This window comes from Cyprinodon variegatus, unplaced genomic scaffold (genome assembly GCF_000732505.1).
Source record: "Cyprinodon variegatus isolate N-32 unplaced genomic scaffold, C_variegatus-1.0 Scaffold35, whole genome shotgun sequence".
NCBI classification, from domain to species: Eukaryota; Metazoa; Chordata; class Actinopteri; order Cyprinodontiformes; family Cyprinodontidae; genus Cyprinodon; species Cyprinodon variegatus.
The window spans coordinates 50,107-73,571 of record NW_015150488.1 but is presented as its reverse complement, the minus strand read 5'-3'; the positions used below and the strand labels follow the sequence as shown (position 1 = coordinate 73,571).

General features: G+C 38.0%; 2 protein-coding genes across 2 annotated transcripts in view; one reads left to right on the top strand and one right to left on the bottom strand.

Moving 5' to 3' along the window:
* wwox (WW domain containing oxidoreductase) overlaps nucleotides 1-14,737 on the top strand; it is a 187,231-nt gene extending 172,494 nt beyond the window's left edge. Inside the window, exon 9 of the mRNA XM_015404004.1 lies at nucleotides 13,554-14,737. Coding sequence (XP_015259490.1) covers nucleotides 13,554-13,745 — 192 coding nt within the window. The 3' untranslated portion in view covers nucleotides 13,746-14,737. The remainder of the gene's footprint in view (nucleotides 1-13,553) is intronic.
* LOC107104093 (transcription factor Maf-like) overlaps nucleotides 14,551-23,465 on the bottom strand; it is a 56,958-nt gene continuing 48,043 nt past the window's right edge. The window contains exon 3 of the mRNA XM_015404014.1: nucleotides 14,551-14,682. The gene's annotated coding sequence lies outside the window, so the exon portion shown is untranslated. The remainder of the gene's footprint in view (nucleotides 14,683-23,465) is intronic.

Genomic DNA, 23,465 nt, shown 5'->3' with positions numbered 1-23,465 from the left:
TGATAACCTAATTTGATCCATTGTGATATTTTAAAATGTCACAAGATGATTGGAAGCACTTTTTCTTGTGGCTTTGTCAAATCTTTTTCACTTACATTATTGTTATAGAGTCTGAATGCATTGCACTTAATAACAGAAACTGTAAGTAAGACACTAAAACAAAGTACTTCATCTAACCCTAGTTTGAATATTAGAATTAAGAATTTAAATTTTTCATCTATCTTTACTTCGTAATTTAGAAACTGCTTCTGATTAACGACATGAGATCCATCTTCCCACCAAGTGACTTACACAGTAAAAAACAGTGAAAGTGTTTTTATATTCAATCATTCCTCTACCTAAAAGTATTGTATTTGCCTACTACTAGAAACCATTAATTTGTGTGAGTGTTTCAGCAGCTGCTTTTGCGGTATTCTCTGCTGGTCCTGTTTGTTTAGCTGTTCTCTGCATTAGAAACGCTGTGGCTCTCCCTCTGTCTGTGTTTCCAGCTAATTGAGAGCATGTTCTGTGCTGCAGCCCTGCCCTGGAGGTTAGTGTTGGTACACACACATTCACTGTACCAGGACAAATGAGAATACACCCCACCATCTGCCCAAGAGAGACACTCTCCTGCCCTCTCCTTGTCCCTCTACCCTTGTCCTCCCTCTCTTATTCGTTTTGTCTAATTTCTGTTCTTTCATGTTCTTTAATTCTTCTCCCACACAATTTATTCCTTCCATCTACCCACACTTTGAACCTTTTTGGTCTCTCTACCCCTTAATTTACTTCATGCTACCTGTCTCCCTCCATCCTGGGTTAGTCGGTGGGAGGTGTGTTTATGTACTCTGAGGCGCGGGCCAGTTGTGTTAAGGTGATACAGTATTACGACCACAGACTTTCTGTTGGTGCGATCCATAGGGACTGACACCAAAGGTGACCCCTAGTTGGTAACCTTGGAGACCAACTTTATTAAAATGAATTTGAGTAGAGGGGCCATCCTGACAGCAGCATAATTACATCGCGGAGCATCAGCACTAATTTATGCAGCCTGCATTCAACCGGTCAGAAGTACCGCGATGGGGTCAGCATTGACGCACAGAGAAACACACTCACACAGTCTAACAGGAACAGAGTAGGATGCTCATATTGTGCTACAAACATACTCGTCATCAACAGAAAAAGAGCCAAATGCAAAGAGATGCATCACATCATAAAGAAAACTTTTGTATTCAGATCATACATAACCTTTATTATATGCTAAAAGCAACTTAAAAATGTTGGCAAAATCCCTCAGAAAATGAGTTTAAGGAGCAGGTACTTGGGAGGAGCAAAAAGTTATGAAGTGGTTCTTTATTTTTCTTTCCATTCAGATTAAAGGTTTTCCTCATGTTGCTTGCTGGTTTTGAAAATGTACTTCATTTCAGCAATAAATCTTAGGTATTTGTAACTGGCTGTTTCCACATTGAGTTTACTTGCTCTCCCTGTCTCATGGCTTTTCTCTTCTAGATATGAATCTTTGCATTCATTTTCAATTTTGCTCTGTGTCTGTTACTCTTTGATGGACTGATGTCTTCTCCAGCTTTCACACCACCTCTTTCCTGTGTACCACAGAAGCTAAGCACAAGCTGCCTTTAGTTTTTAACAGCTGTTTTTGTTTTCTTTTTTGTTGTTGTATTACACACAGCGATCTTAACAAAATATATGTTTTTATCTAAAAATACTGTTTGAATCTAGCGTTTTAAACATATCCTTTAAGGAAAACACCTTTTGAAATTTCTTTTAGATTTGTCTCCTGTAAAGGGGTTAAGAGTTGGAGCTTCCTCTGCAGGGTTTCAGGGCTTAGCCTTAAAAATGGCTTGGTAAATCAGTTTGTAATCTGGGGGTAGCTCAGAATAGACCTACTGCTCCTTTGCCCCAGTAGGAGTCATCAGGACTGGTTCTAAATCTGATCAGGATGCTCGCTTGACCCTTTCCTCCTCAGTTGCTTTGGGGATACCCAATATCATTGGAGGGATTATGGGCTGTGTTCGACGGCTGCACTAGGGACCTTTAAAGGCAGTGAAAATAAGTAGGCTGGAACCATGACAGTGGAACCACCAAGCAGGCAAAGAATGGATGCCGAACTTCTAACTACTCAGAGTTCGCTGATTGCATTTTTAACGAGCTTCAGCAGCAGTACTGTCATTGCAGATATCAGATTTACAGTCCTCAAGATACATAGATGGTGGACTCCTTGGTCCTTGAATATTAGCCAAACCCATATGCACATGGACAGATAAAAGCTTTCAATAAAGCAAACATTACCTACCACATATCTGACTCAATCACCATTTAAAACTACTATTTTTGTTAAATTCAGACGGAAATATTCACATACTTGTATCATATCAAACTGCACTTAAAATATTCCCCACTGTTCGCCACCTTTTACCTCTGAGCACAGAGCAGCCGGCTTGCTTGGACTCACAATGAATCACCGGATACCCAAGGCTGCATTGCATTCAAAAGACCCGTTCTTCAACACGGGCGAAAAGAAGGTCGCATTACGAGGAGTCTTCCAATTCGAACAGGCCACCGTGCTGCGCTATGACGTAATCAGCTGACAAATCCTGGTCTTCTCTCCATTTACTCTTGTTATGAGCAAATGATTGACAAGATCATCCACGATCCTCATGAATTAAAAAAAATATATATCATTGCGGTTTATTTGAGGCATGTTTGGCTCCTTTCTACACGTAAACATTGAAACAGAAACGTCCCTCTATGTCTTTGTTACAAAGAACATTTTAAAGTAAAGCTGAAAAGTGAAGCAGAAAACGTCCCCAAGGTTGCAATTTTAAAAGCTTATTTGCAACATTGACTGTTTTTTGTAGACCAACACTGGTTAATTAGGTGCCTGACAACTATTGTTCAAGTCCATTAAAACCTTTTTTTTTTTTTTTTAGAAGGTTTTGCTCATGGATAGATCAGTACTTTTTCTGAAGAAATAGGATAGTATTGACAGGAGAACAATGCTATTAAAGGAAAAGTATTATTTTGATCTTGTTAATCATTGTACACAGTTAAAGCTTAAAGACTACAATTCCATTTCATCACACACTGATGGGGTTAAGGCCTCTTTGCTCATTAAGCTCTATTAAAAAAAATCTAATTTGGCCTAAAATAAAGAAAACTTTTCACTTTCTTGCCATTTCTTGATGTTTTACATAGATGCACAATAAACAAAGCCGTTTGAAAAACTAAGAAGCTGGATTAAGGTGGAATAGGGGATGATGAGGGATCCAGATCCATCTCCAACGTGGTAAAAGAGGTGGATGGAGACCAGAAGTTATACCACTGTAGCCATTTTGACCAAGGGCACACTAATCTTCCCCATGAGCAGATCTCTCTAACTCTCATAACGTTACTGCTAGCTGCTCTCCTGTGACATGATGCTGGTTTGCATGTGTGTGTTAGAGAGAATGAGTTAGTGAGTGTGTGTGAATGAGAGAGAATACTCTGTCTGGGTGTATATGTGTGTGTATAATGACAGTTCAGCTAGTTGCTCTACTGTGAAAATGACACGTACCTGCCAAATTAATATCATTACTATCAGAGTTTAATGGGCCAGGGCTGCCTCCTTATTTAAAACAGAACACATCTCTCTCTCTCTCTCTCTCTCTCTCTCTCTCTCTCTCTCTCTCTCTGAGGGGATGGAATGGCAGGAGAATCAGCGCTGTTAGAAAAAAGGGAGTAATAAAGATGATGTGAAAATCTACTCCTTTTTGTTGGAAAGCATGCAAGGTACCTAGAGTTTACTTTCAGGGACTTACCAAGTGCTTTCTGGAACTTGCCTGATATTCGTAAGTCTCACTTATACAGTACTATTGCTTTGGAGTATTGTGCAGGACTCAGCTTATGGCTGGCTACCCTGAACAAACCATGTAGGGACTCCTGCCAATACTGATGATGGCAGAGAATTTTTAGAAAACAAAAGCAACCTATGATAAGAAATTATTGTAAATGTAGTAAAAAAGAGAGGAAACAATTACACTTAAAATGGCTCTGTACCCTTTCAGAAACATTTTATCAACTTGGCTCTGTTTTGTCCAAAGTTTTAGACTCATAGGAGTAAAACAATGAAGAGGAGATCAGCTTTTGAAACCTCTGTCGAACAAATAGGAATCTGTACCTAGATACATTTCCAGACTCTAATTAATTGTGTTAAATCTAATTTTATAACCTGCATTTATGGTTCTCTCAACTTTTGCAGTTTGTTGTATTTTTTTATGTTATCTTCATTGTGTTCTTAAAGAAGTGATTCATCTGTATGCTGAATATCTTTAAGTGGTTTATTCTAAATATAGCAATGCATGGTTGGTCCAGGAAAAGCTGCAAAATGTTCAGAGTTGCCTCACCAGCCTGCATGTGCACTCTTGCTCCCTGTTCAATGCATCATGTGTAAACTTAGCTTTCAGGCTGTCCTGGTGCTTTCGTCATTCAGTCATAAAACTAACTTTCCCCAAACTCTCCAACTGATTTTCAATCTTGAACAATTACAGTGTATTCTAGAAACTTACCAGATACAGTACTCCTCTGGAACGTTCCCCTAATACCTGGATCCCTTTTCCAGGAACATAAATGGTAAATGGCCTGTACAAATAATGTGCTTTTTCAAGTCAGAAGACTTGAACAAAGCACTTTACACTACATTCAGTCATTCAGTCATTCACCCATTCACGCACACACTGATGGTGCTACGTAGTAGCCACAGCTGCCTGTCAATAGACAATGCAGGTAAAGTGTCTTGCCCAAGGACACAGTGACACTGAAAGCCAAAGCCCCAACCTACAACCCTGCACTGTACACTATCGTTGCCCTTACCAGGTACTATCCAGGGAACTTAGAGGTTAGTTTATAGAACATAACAAAAACTTTCCTTAAACATAGGGGTAACATTATAGCAAGTTGTTTCCATCATGCAGCAGGTGCTCTTCTGAAACAGACAGATGCTTTCCTGAAGCACACAAGGCACTGTCACAGAGCTGGAAGGTTGGTTTCCTGAAATCAACTTATACTTCCCAGGGAATTTTAATTGTACCAGATGAATTTTCCTTGGAAATCCTGGCAAAGTATCTTGTTACAAGTCATCTCATGATAAAGCCTGGTTCCTGACAGAAAAGTCAGTCACTTCCAAGAGAATCTAATAATGTGACCTCCAAGTGTATTTTGTAATCTTAAGGTTAATAAAATGTTTATTTTAATCTTTTTAAATAGTTTATGCATATTAAGGGTTTATGTTTTCCTCCAAGGCAGACTTTGCTCAGCTGTCATCTTATCGTGTTTTTTCTCTAACTTTGTGCTCCTCTCTGTAGAGTAACGGTATTTTAAAAGTAAAAGTCTTGACATTTTATCCTATTCTCGGTATTTGTCACTGCTGAGTGGATGTTTTTGAATGATGGCTCCAATCATCCCTGCTATTATACAGTAAGGAAAAAAAGCTTAGTTCGTGCTTTAACTGTGTATGGGGGAGGATTTGGCACGCAGCTCTCCGGTGTTTGGCTCTCAAGTGCATCCTCTCTCATAATGTCTGTGTTTTATTTCACTATTCCTTTGTGGTTGGTGGTTTTTACAGCTTTACTTGCCCCTTTAAAGCAGTTGTATGTACAGCAGAAGCATTCTGTTGAGGTGTCATCCTTCATTCAGAGTCAGCACTGTGATAATGAGTAGATTTGGAGATACACTCTGCGGGCTACCAGTGAATGTAGGCACACGTGTGGTTATGTTTGGACGTCTGTGCATATTTACACAGTCTGCTTATATGTGGATATATCTATTGCACACTACGCTAGCTGCATGTGTTGATGCACACATCTGATTCTGTGTATGTGTGTGAGAGATTTCCAGCGTGTGAATATGTCAGGCTGCCGCAGGAGACCAATTAGCTGGTGCATCAGTGAAGAGGTGAGCGTAGACACACCTGTGTGTGGCCCTATTACACCAGCTCATCACACACTCGCATACCGACACACAGACAGCATTGCTGTGCTCATAATAGAAATATACTGACAGTTACAGTACGTTGACCATATGGAGTAATGACTTCACCGTGTCAAACTGTCAGTCGTGAGTCACCAGCAGGCCTTATTTCGACTGCATGTTGCTAACTTAACAAACTTTTGTGATTTATAGGTTATCTTGCTGCTGCTGAATGCTTGTCGTTAGCTATATGTACTTTACAACTGAAAAATCCTCGACCTTAAGCCACATGCCTTCATATACAGGTGTGGTGCACCGATGCAATTAGGTGAAAGCAAAAAGGCAGATCACAGCCAATAAAGCAGCCCGTCCTCTTCATGTATAATTCAGATCTTTTATGGTGGGCTACGCACCCATATGGAAATCCTAAAGGAGGACTAAGGCCATTTCCAGCCAGAGAAAAGCCCCTTTAAAAGCTAATCCCCACACTAGAGTCCCACACTTTTTACTGTTCCTTTTTTAATGAATAGGTGTCCAATAAGGCCTTTTATTGTCTTAGCATATGTTGCTTTTATTAGGGGAAAATAATTAGGTTGCGCGTATCACTTTAGAAGTCCTCTCAGGATAAAAATTAGATAGTTTCACAGTCGTTGCGCAAGTCCTTCTGATTCCCCATCATTTTCCCCTTGGATGCCCCGTGTCCTGTTGCCCTTACCTTCTTCCCTTCCTCCTTTCCTACTCCTTCTCTTTGTCCCTTCTGTCGCCTTATTGTTCTCCTCCTCTTGTCCTTTGCATTCCTTCATCTTCATTCCTCACATCCTCTTCTTTTGTTTTCTTGAACACACGGGGGGATGGGGGGCATTAAATGTATGCTGCAATGTTGTGCTGGGCTGCACCTTTACACACGCATGTAACAGATGAACAATCACATCGTGGCAGGAGGCTGTTGATGACTGACACTATGTTGATCTTATCAGGTGCAAACTGGGTAAGTAGAGGGCCACAGGGAGAAAAGGAGAGTAATAGTGCTTTGGCAGGTGATGGTGGAGGGTGCTTTGTGTTGTGTTCCTGTCACTCCAGCATAGTCTCCCCCTCTGTTCTTCCTCTATCTTTCTCATCCCCTACTACATCACCTTGCTTGTCTCGAAAGGAAGACTGGCAACAAGGCTCATCTGTGATCTGGGACACCAGGGAAAGGGATCCATTTACCTCCAAGATGTCATACTGTAATCGTTTACCCATGAGACCTCAGTTACAGAAACATGGTATGGCCGGTCATGTAAGTTATGGTCTGGGGGGATGGGGCTGCAGGCCAATAAGGATCTGTAGGTAGCTGATGGAAATAGGGAGTCAAGCTAAAAAGCAGAGGGGCAGGGTAGGGCAGGCAGACAGAGAGATTGAGCCTCATGATGAAGTAAAGGACTGAGAACCATGTAGGAGGCTGGTTCTTTCATTCTGCCCTTAATGCTCCTCTGGGGAGCGTGCTGCCTTGAGGTGAGTATTAGCCATCGGCCTGTGGGCTAATGGACGGGACAAAATATAGCTTAGTCCATACAGATGACCAGAGGTAGACTAATCACTGGGGACACCTGTGATGAACAGGCTTTGTGCTTTTAACCAAACTATGGGGCCCGCTGAGGCGCTCCCTTAAGGAGCAACAGGAAAGGTACACACTCTAATATTATCGCCTTTAGCTTACAGAACACATTAGCTGTGGCATTGTTTCAATGAACTTCTACAAAATGTATTTCTGCATTAAGAAATGATGGGAGAGTTGCTGTTTGCTCTTACATCATCACCCTGGAAGTCTGTTAGCATGTCTGACCAAACCACTTCCATCTATTGCTCCACAATCCAATCCATATGTTCCAAAAAATATTCAATTGTATTTTTTCACAACTCAAGAATTCTTCAAACCATTTTTTTTTTTGAAGAGCGTTGTTTCTCCTGTTAAGGAGAAACTGTTAAGCAGTTCTTAACCCTTATGTTGGATTACTAGACAATAAAGAAAAAGCATTGGTTAATCCATCTTTATGAGCCATGTTTTATGCTTTTTAAAGTTAAATAACGCAGTAAATAAGGTGTTTGATACCATTTCAATGTATTGAGGACCATCTGTGGGTGATCAAGTGAACAATGATGCTCCCTCCAGGCTATTACTGGAGTTACTTTCCAAAAACATGGCTTTCTCAGAAGTTATCATTAGGGCTCAGCAGCAAAAAGCTGTCACAATCAGAAGTAAACCTTGAGACATAAAGAATGTTTTCAGTCCTTCTGGAAGCTAAAAATAAATTTAAAAGTTTGAAATTAGGCTCAATTATTGCTTGAATTTGATGATCTAAAACATATTATAAAAAGCTGTGTGTTGTTTCAAAATGTTATAACGTGAACACAAAAAGAAAAAAATAAACTTAACTCCAATGTTCTCAGTCAATCTGACCAAAAAAATGCTAACATGCTATCTAACATCCTGTCTGTGTACCACAGGCGAGGTTACAGAGGCCCCCTCAGATTCGCTGCTGTGTCAGTCTGCTTTTTTAAAGTGTGTGCTGAGGTGTTTTCGGTGCTAATCTCTTTTCATCTTGGTTGAGTGGTCAGGCTGAATGGATGGACAGCTTGTTTATCTGAGAGGGGACCTTATTACCCGGGATTCCTACAGCAGAGAGGCCAGGCACGCTCAGCTAAGCCGCCAGCTCCCAGCTAGCTTCCCATGGCTAAAGGCAAACAAGGATCAGCAGTCAGGATGCTTTGCTTTCAATGGTTATTTATTAAATGTAAAATATCTTTAGCACAGATTAAAAATCAGACACTTCCATATATTTTAAACATCACAGGTAGGGAAAAAAAGAAACATTCCTAAAAACAGAATCCCAACCAGTTCAGAGTTAGAGGGTAGCTACTCCACGAGGCCGGACAGAGGGTTTTAACTGAAAACTGCACTCCTCCTGATCCCTGTACTTCATCCATAATACCCCTAATTTTACAAAATAACTTTTTTTTCCAAATAACTTCAGAATTTGCCTTGTGTTGATGAGGAACTAAAACGTGAAAGAAACATTAAACTTTTATTTAGAAGCAGAATACATTTGTTTTCTGTCAGCTTGCCAAACTTAAAATAACTTTTCATAAAAACGGAGAAAAAAAAGGAAAGGGCGTTGGCATGGCAAGCATGAATGTATACTGTAATGATCTGTAGTCGGTGCCAGGAGGCAGCTTCTAAAACTGCGTCCCAGTCATGATCGCTCTGCCAGTTTTAGTACTGCTGCTCAACTGGAGTGCCATCACAGGGGTCATCTGGTAAAAGCCCCTCTTTGTCTCTCTCTCCTCTGCCTCAACCCTCGCCGCTGTACAAATGCCAACTTGACAACAAATGACACAGATGGTGAGCAGAAACACAGGACAGGCCATGGAAGAGAACCACCCACAGGAGTAAGAAAACAGGAAGACTCTACACACACTGTCCAAGCGAGGATATTGCCTGACATTAATATCAACTCGTTCTTTTTTCCCTTTTTTACTGTATTTAATTCTTTTTTTTTTCTTTTTTTAATTATTCATTTTTTTTACTTTTCTTTCAGCGCATGCCATGTGAGAATTTAGGGATTATAAAAGTACCTGAAAGAACTGCAAGGTTTTCTGCATGCATAGACTTTGGTATTTACAGGTTTGTATGTACAGACTAAAACCAGACTGCTCTACTGAGATGGCTTATTTACACATTTAGGTCAGCGGGAGAGATTGATGTCATAAGTACAGATGTGAGGGTTCAACGGGGTCACATGCATAGCTCTTACAGCTGAGTACAACTCTGATGACAAAGAGAGACACAACAGAACACAGCAAATGTAAAAATACAGATTTTTCAATCACAAAGCATCTTATTCGTTCACCTTTTGCTTTACAAATATGCTAAATATGACTTCTAGTTATTGCTCAACACTTTATTAGGATATTTCTATTGCCAGTCTATGAGGTTCTTTAATATTGGGACAATATTGGGATTGGAAGACTTTGATCTGGCCCAGAGATGTTCCAGCGCTGTAATGCTGGATCCAAAACTAATGCAAGCTTGCACTGCTCTTCAACTTCCACCAAAAAACACATTATTGCAGGGTACATTTCCTCATTATTTGCATTTTTAACCACAAATCTTTACACAGAAATAGTGTCCAGAGAATAGGCTGTCAAATTTTTCTACTATGCTAATCCTTTGGCTTTTCTCTCTGTGATATGTTCTGTTGCTGGCATATTCTTTAAGTCTTTTATTTGTTTTTCTGTCACTTTCTCGACAGTCTTTAGATTATTAAGGTATACATTTGATGACATGCTCATGGTCCAGTCCTATTAGGTTAATTAAAGTTTCCCATATTTTTTCAGTGTAGATTATCTCTTCCTCCAGTGCTTTGCAAAGTATTCATATCCCTTGAAGTTGTTTTTTTTACCTTTACCTTTTACCTTACATTACAATTATCAGCAGTAAATGTATTTTAACATGAGTTCTTGTGATCATGGTAATATAAAGTATAATTGAAAGGAATGGATTTCAGGCTTTCACCATGTTCCTTTAAGCCCCCTTTACTTAGATATATCCGGTATCCAGTCTAACTCATTAAAACAAACTACCCTCAGAGTAAAACATGTCAAAAGAAACATATATTAAATGCTTTTCTTCAGCAAAGAACACAAAACTGGTCTAAGAAAGCCTGTTAGGAACAGTAAAAACATGAGACTGAGACTGGGCTACACCTTCCAGCAAGACAATGATCCCAAAACAAACAGCCTGAGCTACAATAAGATACAAGCTTATTGGTGTGTTACAAATGAGAAGCATGTTTGTTGAGCTGATATTCACGGGCATTTATGCCTTCTATCCATCCTTAAGAGCTTGAACTATTTTGGAAAAGAATAGCCAAAAGAATTTATCTAAATATGCAGAACTAGTGGTTAAAAACACCCAGATGACCTGCAGATTTAGTTGCAGCACAAGGTGGTGCAAAATATGCATACACACAATTTCTATTACATGAAAAATCAAGAAAATATATGGAACGTTGACAATAACATTATTGTGAAAAGTGTGCAAGGGATGTGAATGATTTTGCCAGACACTGTTACTCTTTAAAGCTGCAAATATTTGCGTTTTCCTTGAAAAAAAAATTCTGGATGTTTAGTTTAAAACATTTCAGAGGGTGTCTGTGACTAGCTGGGAGACTGCTTTTTCAAAGAAGGATCTTCCATTTATGAGTTTTTTCCTTTTTGCTATTCTGCACAAAACTGCCTTGAATCTTAAGTCTTTTTGTTAAGCTTTAGAGATTCCCCGAATTGATTTCAAATCCCAGTTCACAGCTCTAGTTGGAAAAGAGCAAAACACAAGGATGTTTCTCAGAAAAGTACTGTACACAAGGTAATGATTAACATTTAGTTAAAGAAGATAAAGATACACACTGAGAGTTTGCAGACAGCTACATTTACAAACCTCGTTTGCACTCAGACACGGGTTGGAAATGGCTACTCTTTACGTTTTCCCCTCTTTTCTTAATGTTCTTCTCCTTTTGCTTATAAACCGTTACTCGTGTGTCATAAATGCTCGTACAAATGGCTTCTGCGCAAAAAGATGTGTAAAAAATGTAGTTCTCATTCCCCGTACCTCTACCTCGCACACACTTTGGCTATCCTATCTGCAAATGCACACACACAATGATAAATGGCTGTGGTGGGTGGCTAAGCATGTTAATGCCTAATCTCATCAGCCTTATCTCTTACAGAGGTCACAGGATCAAGTGGTGTGGGGCTGAGCTAAACACCAATAAGATTGTACAAACAGTCCATGTAATAGTTTATCTGCCACGAACCGCACTGCTGCATTCTGGGTTTACTTTTCAAAGGATGAAAAATTCAGATAATAAAAGTTTCATTTGAAATTACTGCCAGATCAGTGTTTGGTAATTGAGTGCTCAGAAAGGCAGCCAAGTTCAAGGTGTTTCAGCGTCTTGGAGCCCTGCTTTCCTGAACTCCTCTGTCAAGTTTAAAGGCAGGGTTGCCTCTCAGTCGAGCAAAATCAGATGCCCTCAGTGAGGGAGATGAGTTATACCAAGCGCCTGTGAACCTGTAACTCTGAGACACTGTTTGGCATTTAAGCATCTTTGATATGGCGACATGTGACGTGGATGAAGTTATCGCCCGGCTGGCAGGTGAGACAGACAGCGGCCTACAGAGAGATGCAGCCGTTTCATCTGCTGTTTACCAGCTCTCTCATCACACACCGCTTCAAACACGCTGAATCTGAACACACAGCGTACAGGAGGGGGGCTGACTGCACTGGTTTGTGTGTATTGATGAAATGAAAACATTTTCCTTCTTCATTTATCGCATATGCAATTTGCACATTTTTATTCAAAAATTTCACTTTATGTATTAGCCTCACAGCTGCTTTACGAAGCTGTTCAAACAGTTGGCAAGTAATGGTTCTCCATTATGCATGTGTATTTATATATATCTATGTGTTTGACTATTGCACATATGGGCTTGTCTCGGTGCGAGCCAGTGCTCTGTGCTAAAACTCTCATCACTCTCATCGGGAGATAAAGTGGGCAAACCATTTCATGTGGTCGTACAGAAGTCGTCTCCAACCCCGGGTGTTTCACGGGAAGCTGTCACAGCAGCTTTTAGCTGGAGCTGCAACATGAAAGATCCCTCTTTGAGCAGTCGGGTTATGTGTGTAATTCTCTCTGACGTGTTTATTCAACTTTCATTTTCAAATGTCACAGAAATCTCTTGCCCGCCACCACATCCACCTCTTCCAAGAATATCCCCACTAATTACAGACTGAAAGGACATGGTGTGTTAGAAAACTTAGCACGTAACACCCTTTCAGTGTTAGAGAACAACATAAAACTCTGTGAGTTTTTGGGTTTAGGACCAAATGATGTTGAAAACTAAATGTACTTAGAGAAAACTAGTCAGAAAGCCGCCAGTCTATGTATGCTTACTGAAAAAAAAGCAATTTTTTTCTATAATTAACTGACATATAACTTGGGTACGGAATTATTCTTGCATAAAATCCCAATGCTTATATTTAACTTTAAAAGCCTGGCTCAATCACTGTACACATAATGTGAAAATATACATCCTTATTTCCACTCAAACCTGTTTTTCTATTATTATTTATATAAAAGCTGCATTTTTAGCTGAGATTCACGTCCAAACTGGAGTTATTTTAACCCTTTTTCACTGCGCCGGTGCATCTTGAGTAGTCCTGTACATGCCAGGTAAAGATAAATAAATATATGTACAGTTAAGTTGATACGAAGCAGTCCTCAGTGGCTGCTGAGAGAAGGGTGAGACAGCTTGTGTGTAAAAGTCTTTAATTTTTTTTCCTGCGGCCGCTCAGTCCTGCTGTCTCCTTTTTCCGACTGTCTGCATGTATGCGTTTATCTCCTAAACGATGGATGCTGCCTGCGTCCCCCATTCATCCTCTCTCTTGACAGGGCACCTCTGAACGTCTCCGTGCGAGTAGATGAGTTCTCCATGTTTTGTCTCCTCCTGCAGGATGAAGCCAACTAAGTCGTCTAAGTGCCACTGATGGTGTCTCCTTTTCTCTCTTTTTGCCTTCACAGCAACAAGGTGCTGCCACCACGGTGTACTGCGCGGTGGCCCCAGAGCTGGAGGGTTTAGGCGGCATGTACTTTAACAACTGCTTCCGCTGCCAACCGTCCATCCAGGCACAGGATCCAAGCAATGCTACTAGCCTGTGGGAGCTGAGTGAGCGCCTGGTTGCAGAGCGATCAGTCGGAGTTCAGTCCCTCTAACGGACTGAAATCCAGGCGGTGTGGGGAAGAAGTCACAGAAGCTTTTGATGTTGACTTAGGGGTGAACTTGATAAAAGACTCTGACTGCACAATACAAAAACTGCTAAACCACAGAGGTCTGCATGGATATGTCATCTCACTATGGGGCTAAAACATTCTACATACACAGGAAGGAGGGGGTTTAATTTACAGTTGCAGTCCAGTTGTTTGTGTTGCTTTACAGTAGGAAGTAGGGAACTTAGAATGAACAGTTTATCTTTTTTTCCCCTGCTCTTTTCTCGTAACATTTTAACCACAACATTTTTGAGTTAGCATATGCTTGGATTACAGCTATGGTTCACTGTTTAAGAAAAATCGTCTTCCAAATGAATATCTCTGTATTCAGTGTCATTAAGTCTACTGTTGTGCAGAATCTTCTGCCAAGAAATGGATTTTAACGGTTTGAGTTAAAGAAATACAACCTAGTGAGCATAGGACCCTCACAAAGATATAAACACAATAGAGGTATGTTTCTTTTGCCTATTTACATGATTCTGCGATAATCGTATCTTTATCAGTATCCCTACTAGTTATCTGTACAGTATTTACATCCACCTGATTTGAAGAGGGCATCCTAATTTCCTCCTTTCTATGATGGAACTAGAGCATCTGTACTAAATCTGAGTTACAATTTGGAGATTTATGGAATGATATTTCACCATCATTAAGAGTCTTATTTACAAACACCATGATCTCTGTTTCTTCTCTTGCTGTTAAACTAGAATTCATGATTTCAGTCTGTTTCTTTTTAAGCTGTGATCTTTAGTGTTGAGCCGCTGTATTTGGGTTGGGTTGTCCTGAAGCTGCTTGGAGGGCGATTCGCTTTTGAGACATTGTGCTTCATGGCAGTCCGGGTGCCGAAGGTTGTTCAATAAACAGCATTCCAGTGTCATAATATCTGTAATAAAAAGAGAGAGGGAAAAAAATAAAAATTGGTGACAATTCAATAAATTAATGTGTTTGTTTTTCATGTCAAATCCTTGAAATACATTGATTTGGAGGCCAATGGGGGTTATATATGTTAAGCTAGTTGAGGAATAATATATCAGCTTTACTCTACCTTTGTTTGATATATATTAGATAAGAAATAAACATTAAACACAATAACGTATCATCAGATTTCTTTTCTTTTTTTTTTAAAGAAGAACTTTTACCTCCTGGTTTTAGAAGGTAAACCAATCATTCAATCATACAAACAGCCTCACAGATACATTTTTATATCCCTGTAAAACAGGGAATCTGGACAAAATAAATATATTCTCTTTTTAAACTGCACCATATGTCCAAATGTAAGCAAAAGGAAAATATGAAAATCATAAAACAGAGAGTGTCATGTTAGCACCTTCTCATCACCCATGTTTCAGAAATAGTTAGAAAAAAAACATGACCAAAATAAAATAGCAAGATTAGGGCTGAAAAAATCTGACTGTGATTAATCAATTATTGAAATAATCAACTAATTCAGTAATCGATTAATTGTTAATTAGAAAATAGACTGTAAAACATGCCTTTAGCTTAGAGCATTAATTAAATCAAAATTGTAAAAAATACATAAATATTTTGCATTTAAGTAAAAAAAAAAAAAAAACTTTTTGTGTGTCAATATGCTCTATCCAAAACACCACAAGTTAAAAACTTAGTTTCACCTGGTTTGATTCTGTAAAAAATCTTCTTTAATGTATCAGATTGTTAATCAATGAATCCCAAAAATAATGGACAGATTAATCAATTAGCCAAATAATCGTTAGTTGCAGCGCTAAACAAGATAAATGTTAATGGTGAGAACGTGTTACACAGATTAGGAAATATGATAATCTGGAATCTGGATAATCTTATTTTGAACAGAAAATTGTTTTAACACCAATAAAAAACAAGTAGAAAAAGTTCTCAACTTACATCTTACACTGTTCAGATTTTTATGTCTTATCAATGTTTTTGCTTTTACTCTCAAGTTTAATTTTCTTAAAAGCTTAAAACAGGCCTAAAAAAATTACACATATATAACACAGGTCCATCCTATGGCTCTGATTATTATTTGTTTTTGTTTTTTTCTGTATTTTGAAGAAAAAACAGTTATAACACAAATGTTATCCTAATAAAAATATAAACAATACTGACAAGATAAGATTTAGATAAAAAAATACAAATGTTAACATTTTCTAAAGAAATTTAGATCCCCAATTTAACAATTGTAATCAAATACACTGCCAGTAAAGGTTACAGTCCTAAAGCCTTGTCATAACTTAAGGTGCAGGTGTCTTATCTCTGTCCTTTCACATCCCTGGACCCACATCAGAACACAGCAGCATCTGTGATATTCACACTCAGGAATTAACTGACAAAACATTTCATTACGTTTTCCAGGAAATGGAACGAGCTGGGTTCTATCTAAAAAAAAAAAAAACACATTATCCCAATAAGACCTTTATAAAAATAAAGAATGCCTCAGAGAAGCTCTAAGATGAATGCAGTGGCAGTGAGGTTAACTGTCATCTTGGGTGCTCTCCATGGTGCTGATTAGGCTGTCTAACAATTCATGCGTATTTAAGAACGTTGGCTGCCTGTTGGTCAATTTCAGATTATATCCTGACCATAAGCTTTTTTTTTTGTCTGCACACTGCAAAAACGATCTAAAAATTAGTTAAAATTTCTTAAATTAAGTGTATTTACCCTTAATTTGAGCAGGTAAATAAGATAATCTGCAAATGGAATAAGCATTTTTACTCTTAAAATAATTAGAAAATAAGATAATTAGATATTATGCACTTGAAATAAGAGACTGTAGTTGTTTTTTTTTATTTTAAATGTAAATTTCCTTATTACATTGGCAAAGTGTAACACCTAACTGCTTGATTTAAGAAAAAATGCTCTTATTTTTAGAATAATAAACTTACTTAGATTTAATTTTTTTTGCAGTGCAGCCTTTTTGAACATCAACATACATGTTCTGAAGACTTTAAAATCTTCCCAGATGATTCAGCCCTAGCAAACAGATCTCCAGTTTGTTCAGCATGTCCATTATTTATCTACACTTGACCTGTTGTTTTATCCAGTGGGTTATTAGGCTTATTTCAAAAGTAAACTTCTTTATTGTTACAACAAAGCCTTGCTAGAAGAAAAGGGACATTGTTTTAAATTTCAGTTATTATTATTATTATTATTATTTTTTTATTTATTTATGGCATGTATAATTTTAAGATCAATACTCAGCCTGCTTAGTAGAACCTAGAGTGGCATGCCTTTAGTTTCTAAAAGGGGTTAAGTTGTACAATATTTGCAAAATAATTACCTTTAGTAAGACTAGATTGAAAGAGTCCATGAAACTCAATTGCACAATCTTACAAGAAATTCTCAAATGTATTTAGGCCTGATTTTCTACTTTGTTATTCCAATACATGAAAGGAACACTCCACTATTGCTCTAACTTTATGTTTTGCCATTCTGTTAGAAGGCGAACCTTCAACTCAGGCCCAAGCTTTTTGCAGCCTCTGACAAGTTTTCTTTTAAGATTGCCAATTATTCACCTCTATCCATCTTACCATTCTCTGCATTCCCCCCTCTCTGCTGAAAAAATGCCTCCCCATGTTTTCCATACCAAATGACATTTAAGGTCTCATCTGAACAAGATACCTTCTTAGATTTAATAAGTTGCTTTATTATCTACATCAGGGGTGCTCAAGTCCAGTCCTCAAGCGCTACCATCTTGTAATTTTTAGATGCATTTCTTCTCTAACACATCTGACTCTAAAGGCTTATTCCCCTAATTTAGCTCAGCAGAGGTATGGTAATGATTCATTTGATTCAGTTGTGTTAAAATGAGGACTGGACTTGAGCACCCCTGCTCTATATGGATTTTTGCTAGACTGCAAACATATGGATTTATGGATTTATTTTTTATGTTTTTTTCTTGCTATATTTCTTTCTTAAAGCCTGTATTCGGCCGGAAACACTGATCCTGTCGACAGATTCTGCCACCTGAGCTGTGGATTTATACTTTCTCCTAAGTGGGCATCTTGGTTTCTTCTTCATTTCATCTCTGCTTTATGGACCTTTACGGTTCTTCTGGTCATTCTCTTTGCATTACCAGATGAACAAATAGGCCTGTATTTCCTCCTATCACTCAAGAAGTACAAACTTTCAGCAGAAATGCTGCTTTTCTTCTATTCATCACTGTATGGTTTGGGTTTTTATCAAATCAAGACTGCACTAAACAGTTAGGTCTGCAGAGAACCACCAGAGCTTCCATTTCTGATTGATTAATACAGGTCAGGGATCAGCAAAAGAGCCGCTAGCATATTTGCAAACCCTACACAGTCTGGATATAAACTGTTTAGACATTTGCCTTCAGTTCTGTGCTGTTTGGAAAATCCTGTTGGAACAAAGAAACTTTCTTTCCCTCCAGCTTCTCATTGACAAACAATAGTAATGAGCTTAGAACGATACAATGCATATTTTCTATTAATAATAATAATAATAATACATTTTATTTGTAATGCACTTTACAGTTAAGAAAAAATCTCAAATTGCTACAGGTAACATCATCATAGAAGGGTGAAATCAAAATTTAAAACTTAACATCGCTTTAAAACACTTATGAATAAGATCAATAGCATAATTGTAAAATGTTAGAAGTCATACGTCCTGCTAAAAAGAAATGTTTTTAATCCTTTATTCTCCATCTTAAATTCCTCTGTCATAAAATGTATTTATATATTTAGATTTAAAATATTTTCACTGACATCAAAGTAAAAGGGGATTAGTCACATAAATGCTTTGTCCACATAGTTTCGTTTACTACAACAAAACAAGTAACCTGAGGAAAAACTTTGTACATACATGCAATGCAAAAACAAGAAAGAGCAACAATCATTCTGTATATTCTAGCCTAATCAAAATGCAGCATATTGTTAAGGAGTCTTGAGCCAAAGCAGAAGTGCATTAGTGTTCACCATGATAAGTGCTGTCTGAATATTGCTGGTACGAATGAAGGACGTAGGAAAAGGAAGCTTGGTATATAAAGTTAAATTAGCTTAAATTTGTAATGTTCCTATACACTATAAAGCTATAAGGAATTCCATAATCTTTTGTTTGACAGGATGTACGGGCACAGACTACCTCATGGAAATGAACAAAAATACAGTATTTCATCATGTGTACTGTGTGTGAGCTTCAGCTTTTCAATAGATTTGTATAACGTTTGTTTTTTAAAAATTCTTCATTGGAAGGCTGTTTTTCACCTGTTTGATTAGCATCATCAACGTGCGTCTCCATTGCCTAATGATGATGGCACAGCTATCCAAATCACCTTTCTTACCCACAATAGTGTTCTTACTATTGATCCTATGAAAGGTGAAGGAAGAGAAGCTTGGAATTAAGATTTGCTGTAATCGCTCTGAGCCTCTGCCTATTGGAGATACAATAAGATGAATCAGCAGCACTCAAAGTAAGTTTAAAAGGAGAGAGAAGTCTAAGAAGATTGCGCACCAAGAGAATCGGGCCAAGCTCGGATAGCACTATAAACATTGGTGTTCACTAAAGCAGCGAAAACATTCAAATTTGTCTGCCAAGTTAATGACTGGTGAGTTAACGGCCTCACTAATGTTGATACCAGTTGTGGCAATTCTGTACTTAGACTCTTAGTTATGGTGACAGAAAAGTTTAAATACTGTAATAAATTGCTTGTACTTATAACAGTGCCTATTTATGTCAGGGGACTCCATATCAATTCACACTACATTTAGTCATTCACACACACATTCAATTACTGATGATGGCAGGCTACGCAGTGACCCTGCTGTTGCCCCAGCAGAGCTGCCCCTCTGGTTGCTGCTGTCACCCCAAAATAACATTTTATAGGTTTTTTATTTTGTACAATATTCACAATTTTTCAGGTTTCCAATTTGGTAATCTATAGTGCCAGCAGATGGCGCGCAACAATGTTAATGTCTGCTGGTGCAAAAACTCCTTTCAGGCTCAAAATGGTTTAAAATCTATTTAGATACGTTATAGTGGGTGACTAGGCCTCTCTAAACTTCTCAATAACTTTATCTCTGATCTGTGTTTCTGGTTCTTCCATTATGCAGCGAATTTACCAATGCTCTTTAATAAATCCATCAGACTGTATTAGAACAGCTGGATTTTGCCATTAAATTGCTCATAGATGGACAAATAAAGGCGGCTGCAGACACTGAGCAGCATTTGGGGGATACTAGTGTGAAAAGCAGATGATACAAATACAGTATGTAAAAAAAGAAAATTTGCTATTTTTCTAATACTTTACCATTAATGATCTTTCATATAGAATCCTAATCAAATATGCTAAGCTCTTTATTGAATGACAAATTCTGGAAAACTGTGCCAACGCTTGAATTATTGATTGGCTCATTTAAAGAACTTTATTTCAGGAAGCTTTTAACTGGACACAAGACAAAAGGAGAATCCTCTGATGGCGAACAAACAGCTTAGTGTCTGTGGTGGTCTGCAGTGCAGTGACCGCAGATCACTGGGTGGGTCCCTGAGTGAAGAGGGAGGGTCCTGCCTGGCTTTCATCCTATCGATCAGGCCGTATCGGAATCATCTGATAGCTAATCAATAAGCTACACTTCCTCTCTGTGAGCAGAAAGAAGAGAGAATCATGGCTTTCCTGAGAGGTGCACCTTGATCCTTTGACCCAGGACTCAACCCGTCCCCCCCCTGCCCCAGATCCACCTCCTCACCACATCATTTCCTACTTTCTCCCTCTTCATTTTCCATGTCCCTTTATCTCTTTCTTGTAATAACACAGCTTGCTCAACAGTATAATAACTGAAAGTCAGTGTAAACCAAATAACCAATATACTCTGAAATGTTATTTTAATTAGTTGGATTTACGGTTGATTTTTTTTTCTCCCCTTCACTGACTTCATTTCAATTTGGGCCGTAATTGTTTATGACACACCATTTCATTTTCCATTATTGTTTTTATTTCTTCTTGTGATTAATTCCACCTTTCAGAGAATAATTATGAGAGGATTGATTTGATTATGCCTTTGTTCTGCTCCTATTGGCTCCATTGACTGAAGGAATGCCATGTTGCCATTTCAAGCGGATATATTTAATGATCACAATCAATGTTAAAGCTCTCTCCGGACTCAACTAACCCAATAAATATCTGCCAAGAGGAACTTTACCATCTTACTACGGCAGGCAATAAAAGTCTTCCTCTCTGCTCTCTCGCCTCCCTTGTGCTCTCTTTTCATCTCTCCCTTCTGAAGATGGCTCCACGATTGAAATTGTTGATCAATTTTCATGAAGTATCGCTGGATGTGAGTCAATGGAAATATTGTTTTCTTTCAATATCTAACTATGTGCTTTGCTTGCAGATTGCCTTTTTATTTGCAGTGCAGGACTATAATATCATTCAAAAGATCTCAATGGAACTACTTTGAAATTGACTAGTGCAGTTTAATAATAATGAAAAAAGGTTATCTATGTTGCAGATTTTTAAAATTGCCCAAAACAAAAAAAAAGCATTTTCACCCACTTTGCCTTTTAAATAGTATTACTGACACTACTTTTTTGTTGAAAATTCAGCTTTTTCTTATTTATTAATTTATTAAGTGACTGAAATAATTTTTTTGTCAAAATTATATATATATATATATTATTATTTTTTTTCTACAAAAATTCAGTTTTGAAATGGAGCTCCTTTAAAATGGAAACTGCTTAAAGTCACTCAAGTGTTGTAACTATGCGAAGCGGGTAAGAAGGAGGCACCAAAGATTGGTGTTCTGGAGTCATCAAGTCTCTAAATTCACCATTACACACTTTAAATGTCATCCAGCTGTGTGATATTGATGTCAGTAGGAAGGCTTTTATATTTAATCTTCCCAAGGGAAAACTTTTTGGGTTTTCTAAATGATGCAGAGACTTTTATTGGAATTGAGTGGTTTGGCTATATGACATCATGATTTAGGCTTCTAGACAGCATCGACTCTGGGTGGGTTTAAAATGAATGAATAGGATGAATATATATATAAAAAGGTACATAAACGGTTTTGCAGAAACTGCATATATTCCACATTTCTGTTATGGAGAGTGCAATCTGTTGCTGTTGCAGCATCAGAGCAACTTACTTAAAGAAGCTAATAAACTACCTAATAAAGTACTGATAAAGAAGATCAGCTGTTCTAGGAACTTCTGCAAAATTTCAGGAGATTATAAAAAAAAAGAAAAGAATTCTTCATAAAATAATAATAAAAAAAAACTCTTATACAACAGTCTAATAAAGAAGATTTTTAATGTTTAAGTCAGAAGTTTCTCCAAGCCTGTTTTAACAGAGCAGGTTTGAAGCAGGAGATCCTTTCAGTCTACAGCCATCTTAAAAAAAACTAATTAAATAAACCACCATAAAATTAGTTTTTAACATTTAATTTTCCTTTGGCAATAATAGAGTATTTTGGAATTTATTGTTAGTTATGGTGGAGAATCGTTTATCCTGTTTTAGCCTGTTTTTATTCCGTGTTGGGAATGTTGTGAAAGTGCATGCCATTAGGATTTCTTGGAAAAACGTGGACATTTAGAAATTAATCTTTGCTATACTTTAATGATTTGATCTCTAATCGTTCCCACTTCTAAAAAGTCACTACCGGTAAGTGAAATCATAAAATAGATATGACCTATTTAAATAGACCTAATCTATTAATCAAACATTCAAATGTCAGGAAAAACGATATTTGGGCCACATGTATCTTTATTGAACTATTGGTCATTACAATGGGTCTTTGTTTTACCCCTACTCAAGATATGTCACCTAAAGGTTGTGAAATTATGAGAAAACAACACAAAAAAGCATAAATTATTCTGACTTTTATTAACATAAGTCCCAGATGTCCAAATAAATGGTCTGGCACTGCATATTTTAATGATACACATTTTTTTTTCTTGGAAATCTAATTAGTCATAGCAAAGGTGCAATAGACATGTTTTAGTAAACTACACACTTATTAAACAAGAAGTCTTAGAGATGCAAATTTTCTATAATAAGAAATCAAAATATTTGAAGTTAATGTTTTTATTCATAACCTCCCCTCAGTCTATCAGTGGGTCTTTTATAAGTGGCCTTAAAAGCAGTATTTGAATCCAGATTCCTGGCATGCACTGATTTCCAATCAAATGCACTTATTTTCCCCTGTAGATCTGCTTGTGCAATCTATAACTTTCTGTTTTTTTTTCTTTATTGAAGTCTCAACACAGCGCCTTTGAGGAAATACTTCCAGCTCCAAATCCCCAGTGCGTCCTCACTACAAGACAGCATGACCTTGTAAACCCTGAGTTATTTTACTCACCTATTGTGTGAGGGTAGGAAGAAAAGGTAAGAGAAAGGGGTGAAAAGAAGGACTGGGGGTTGGGGGGGTTGGTGGGGGGGTTGCCTGTCACAGCTTTCAAACACAAAGAAAAATGAGCACTTGGGCTGAAGTACAATTATTAGCCCCTGTCTACAGATTCATCACACCATAGAGAGGCGGGAGGGAGAGAGGGCGGAGTGGAGCAATAGGCTAAGGGGAGGAACACTGAAAAAAAGAACTGTGTGGGTATCAGCAAAGCTGTGCAGATGAAAAAGACAATGAGGTGGGGAGGAAAGAGCAAGCAAATAGAGAGTGGGGCTGGTACGCCGTAAATGCAAGATGAAGTATGCAAAAC